At 40.0% G+C, this 3,766-nt stretch overlaps 1 protein-coding gene across 1 annotated transcript; it reads left to right on the forward strand.

The window, feature by feature from the left end:
• Positions 1–431: 431 nt before the first annotated feature.
• LOC140305505 (uncharacterized) lies at positions 432–3,199 on the forward strand. The gene is made up of 2 exons (XM_072384401.1): positions 432–574; positions 1,290–3,199. The coding sequence occupies exon 2, from the start codon at positions 1,345–1,347 to the stop codon at positions 2,518–2,520; it is 1,176 nt and encodes a 391-aa protein (XP_072240502.1). The 5' UTR covers positions 432–574; positions 1,290–1,344; the 3' UTR covers positions 2,521–3,199.
• The last annotated feature ends 567 nt before the right edge of the window (positions 3,200–3,766 follow it).

Here is a 3,766-nt window from a genome sequence, read left to right on the forward strand (position 1 = left end):
TTTTACATAATGACACAGTTTGTAGACATTGCATAATATACAATGACATTATATAAACATTAACAATAGCACATAAGCTTCTCTTTTCCAAGATTTCAGTATTGTGACTTCCTATCAGCATTTTTCCCCAAAGAGACTTTCCTATTTTAGCATAGAGCTATTATTCCAAATTAATATGATGTAATAATCCATACTGTGCTCAAAATAATCATTTCTGTTCTAACCTAAATAGCTAGAAGTAATAAAGTTAGGGGTTTTGTTTATTTAAAAAAAAAAACAGATAATAAAAATCGAACCACCTGTATGAATCAAATTCTAGAAGTAACGTGGATTTGCTGCTGTTTTTGTTGCTCAGTCTTTTTTGGTCCAGTCGGCTTGCCGTTAGGAGGGGGGAGGGTGATTACTCGGGGTGACGCTCCGACCCTGGCTGAACCACTGTGAGCTGGGGAAGAGATGACGGGAAAACACGAAGGTCTTATGAGCGCAAACATCCGCACGACCTGCGGAGCCTCACGGTTCTCCTCTCCAACCGAGAAGCGTTCATTGAGGTTTTAAGAAGCTGCTTGTTTTGAAAGTAAGATGATCCTTATCGTTTATAAACTTCTTATTTTGTTTAAAGTTAAATGTGTTGTTCACATGGCATGAAAATTAATTCGATTTGAAAACGGGATATTTCAAAGCAACGTAAACTCTACGGATTAATTTAGGATTTGGGTGACAATAGCATTTTTTTAAAAAGTTTTTTTTGTACGGTACACTTTTTTACATCATTATTTTTAAATATGCTCATATGATCTCTATTAACTAACGTTTTGCGGGATATAAATGCATTAGTAACCTGGTTTTGGTCTAAAAAGCACAACTATTAATGTAAATCTGCTTTGAGAAAGCTTCATCCAACTGTTACACTTGCTATTGTGCTTTTATTATGTAGTAATCATTTTTTTAATTGTTGTGTAATGCTTTTTAATGTATTACAACGTGTATTGACAACAATATCTTCCTGATACCCTCTATTCTTATATAAGGACATATTTGTTATCTCAGACTGCTTCCTCCTTAAATGTAATCTGTAAGATTTATACCTATCAGGCCCTGCACATCCCATACATAAAAATAAAGGTCAGCAATAGTAAGATATAATATAATATAATATAATATAATATAATATAATATAATATAATATAATATAATATAATATAATATAATATATTTTGTTGGTTTAATATTATCAACATTATAAACCAACTGTCACCTTAACACATGTATTTGTGTTTTTCTGCCCTTAGGTGGAGCCATTACAGTGTATTTCACCCACATCCACCGACCTTTAGTGAGTTCCTCATGACAGCTCAGACAGTGGGAGCCATCATCCAGGACCTAGCAGTGCCCTCTCTGCTGAGTGTAGAGTCCAGGCCTCTTGAAATGTCTGGGTCCTTCGCTGATGAAGCTGTTTCCATAATAAACTCTACAAACCACCTGGCAAAGACTCTTCTTAGTCAAACCTTCGCTCTCAAATGCAAAGAGAGCCTCGCCACTGATGAAGCTATGGCTGGCAGCAGCTGTGATGAAGACAACGGCAACGCACGCCGCAAACGGGAGCTTATCCCCAGTGAGAGAAAAGATGACGGCTACTGGGATAAGAGGAGAAAAAACAACGAGGCAGCCAGGCGGTCCAGAGAGAAGCGGCGAGCAAATGACATGGTGCTAGAGACCCGGGTCCTGGGTCTGTTGGATGAGAACGCCCGTCTGAGGGCCGAGCTGTTGGCCCTCAAGTTTCGCTTTGGCTTGGTCAAGGACCCATCTGATGTGACCATCTTACCACGGTCTTCACCTGTCTGTGCCCACCCAAGATCCAATCTAACACAGTACTACCAGGGTTCCACAGAAGGCCTCTCTCACCTCAACACACAGTCCTGCGCCAGCGCCCACCGGATCCAGCCTCATCTTCTGGATCAAGGTGCTGTCTGTGGACTGAGGACAGCCGAGCCGCTCTTAGGTGCATCCAACAGTCCTGTGTACTTTCATGAAACACCAGATGAGAATGGCAGGCCTTCTCCAACAGAGGAGCGGCAGGACTGTGACTCACGTGTCGCTTGTGTGGAAAGACACAGACAAGACTCACTCGAGAGTTTGAAGAGCCTCCCACACAAGCTCCGCTTCAAAAGCCCTGGAGGGAGCAGTGATGGACGGGAGATGTCTTCATCCTCTGATACCAGACACTGTGGCCTGCCTGTTGCCATGGTGGGACCAAACATCCAGGTGAAAAACAACCAGAAGGTGGGATGGGATGGTCAGCTACAGAATCTGGATCATTATCCCAGAGAGGAGTCTTTTGATGGACATGAGAAGCAGTACCACGGTCCATCTTGTGGTTGTTACAACTCCCCATTTCTGCAGAACTCAAACAAGTGTTCAACTGAAGACACCAATCTGAGATCACAGATCAGCTGTTTGTCCCAGGAAGTGGCTCAACTCAAGAAGCTCTTTTCTCATCAGCTGCACTCCAAGATCTCTTAAAACCTCAGATCCAGACGAACGCTTACAGACATCAACGTCTCTCAGCGCCACACCTGCTCACCTCTACTGGTGCAGGGTGGCACCAGTGTAACCAGCAGCTATCTCTGAAAGGACAAAACTTATCAACAGCACATTTCTGTTTGCTTCCATCGCAGCAGCAACCGAACACAACAACACATTTAATGGCTCTAAACCATACAGTGATATTCTGATCGTATCGGATTGAATGTCTGATAGAAAACGAAGCACGCGTCATCTGTACATCCTCATGTGACCTTGTTCAACACAGATGTGAACATTAAAGCACCTTTCCTCACATGTCTCCTTTCTCACACAGCTTATAGTTGTTTTACATAATAGATTAATTTGTTTTAACTGTGACAAAGTAGATTTGTTTGTGTTGTTCAGTAATAATACCTGTTTGATAGTACATACACTGTAAGCCACTACCATTGTCCCTTTTTTACAAGTGTATCTGAGTTGTTGAAATGAAATGCTATATTACACAAAAGACTAAAAGATTCTTCTCTGAAGTGAGATATGGATCATTCTGACACCATTTAAATCCAGCAACATAAACAAAAGAATGTGGAAGCCATCTTCATATAGTTTCACTGTAATAGCAGGTGTTTGGATACCCTAATTAAAAAAATCTATTACTGTTTATTGTTCGATGAGGTTTTTTTGTTCACCATATTAGGCAAGATTATTCTTACTTGTGTGTATTGTGGTTTTCATTGTTCTTTTTTTTTTTTTTTTTTTTTTTACAAAATTTGATTAGAAATGAAAGGAACCATGCAAAAGTTTAGAAGGAAATTTGAGGTCTCAGATCATTTTTACTACAGTTCAGGCCAAAAGGATCTTGTTAAGCCTGTGTGGTTCTCTGAGTCATTCTTTTTAGAGACCAAGTGAACTAAATTTCTAAGCTTTATAATTACTCTTAACCTTCAAACACTGCGGAGTCGGCTAACATCCAGCACCCATGGGTTACTGTAAAGAGATGACTAACTAAGAATTAAAATAATAGCAGATTATAATAAGAAAGCAAAGCATATTTAGGCCACTGTTTTCTGAGTCATTAAGACATGGATGTTAAATAGAACAGTGAAGGTTAGGTTGAGGTTTAAGAGGCAGAGCAAACCACCACACGCAGTGTGCTTAACTTTAACTAGTATTTTGTCAGAATAATGTGTGCATCTCTCCCAAACAAGAACTGAAAGACTCTTAGCTTACAACATAAGATGTT

Source organism: Leuresthes tenuis, unplaced genomic scaffold (genome assembly GCF_036924035.1).
Source record: "Leuresthes tenuis unplaced genomic scaffold, fLeuTen1.0.hap1 SCAF_4, whole genome shotgun sequence".
Taxonomy (NCBI): domain Eukaryota; kingdom Metazoa; phylum Chordata; class Actinopteri; order Atheriniformes; family Atherinopsidae; genus Leuresthes; species Leuresthes tenuis.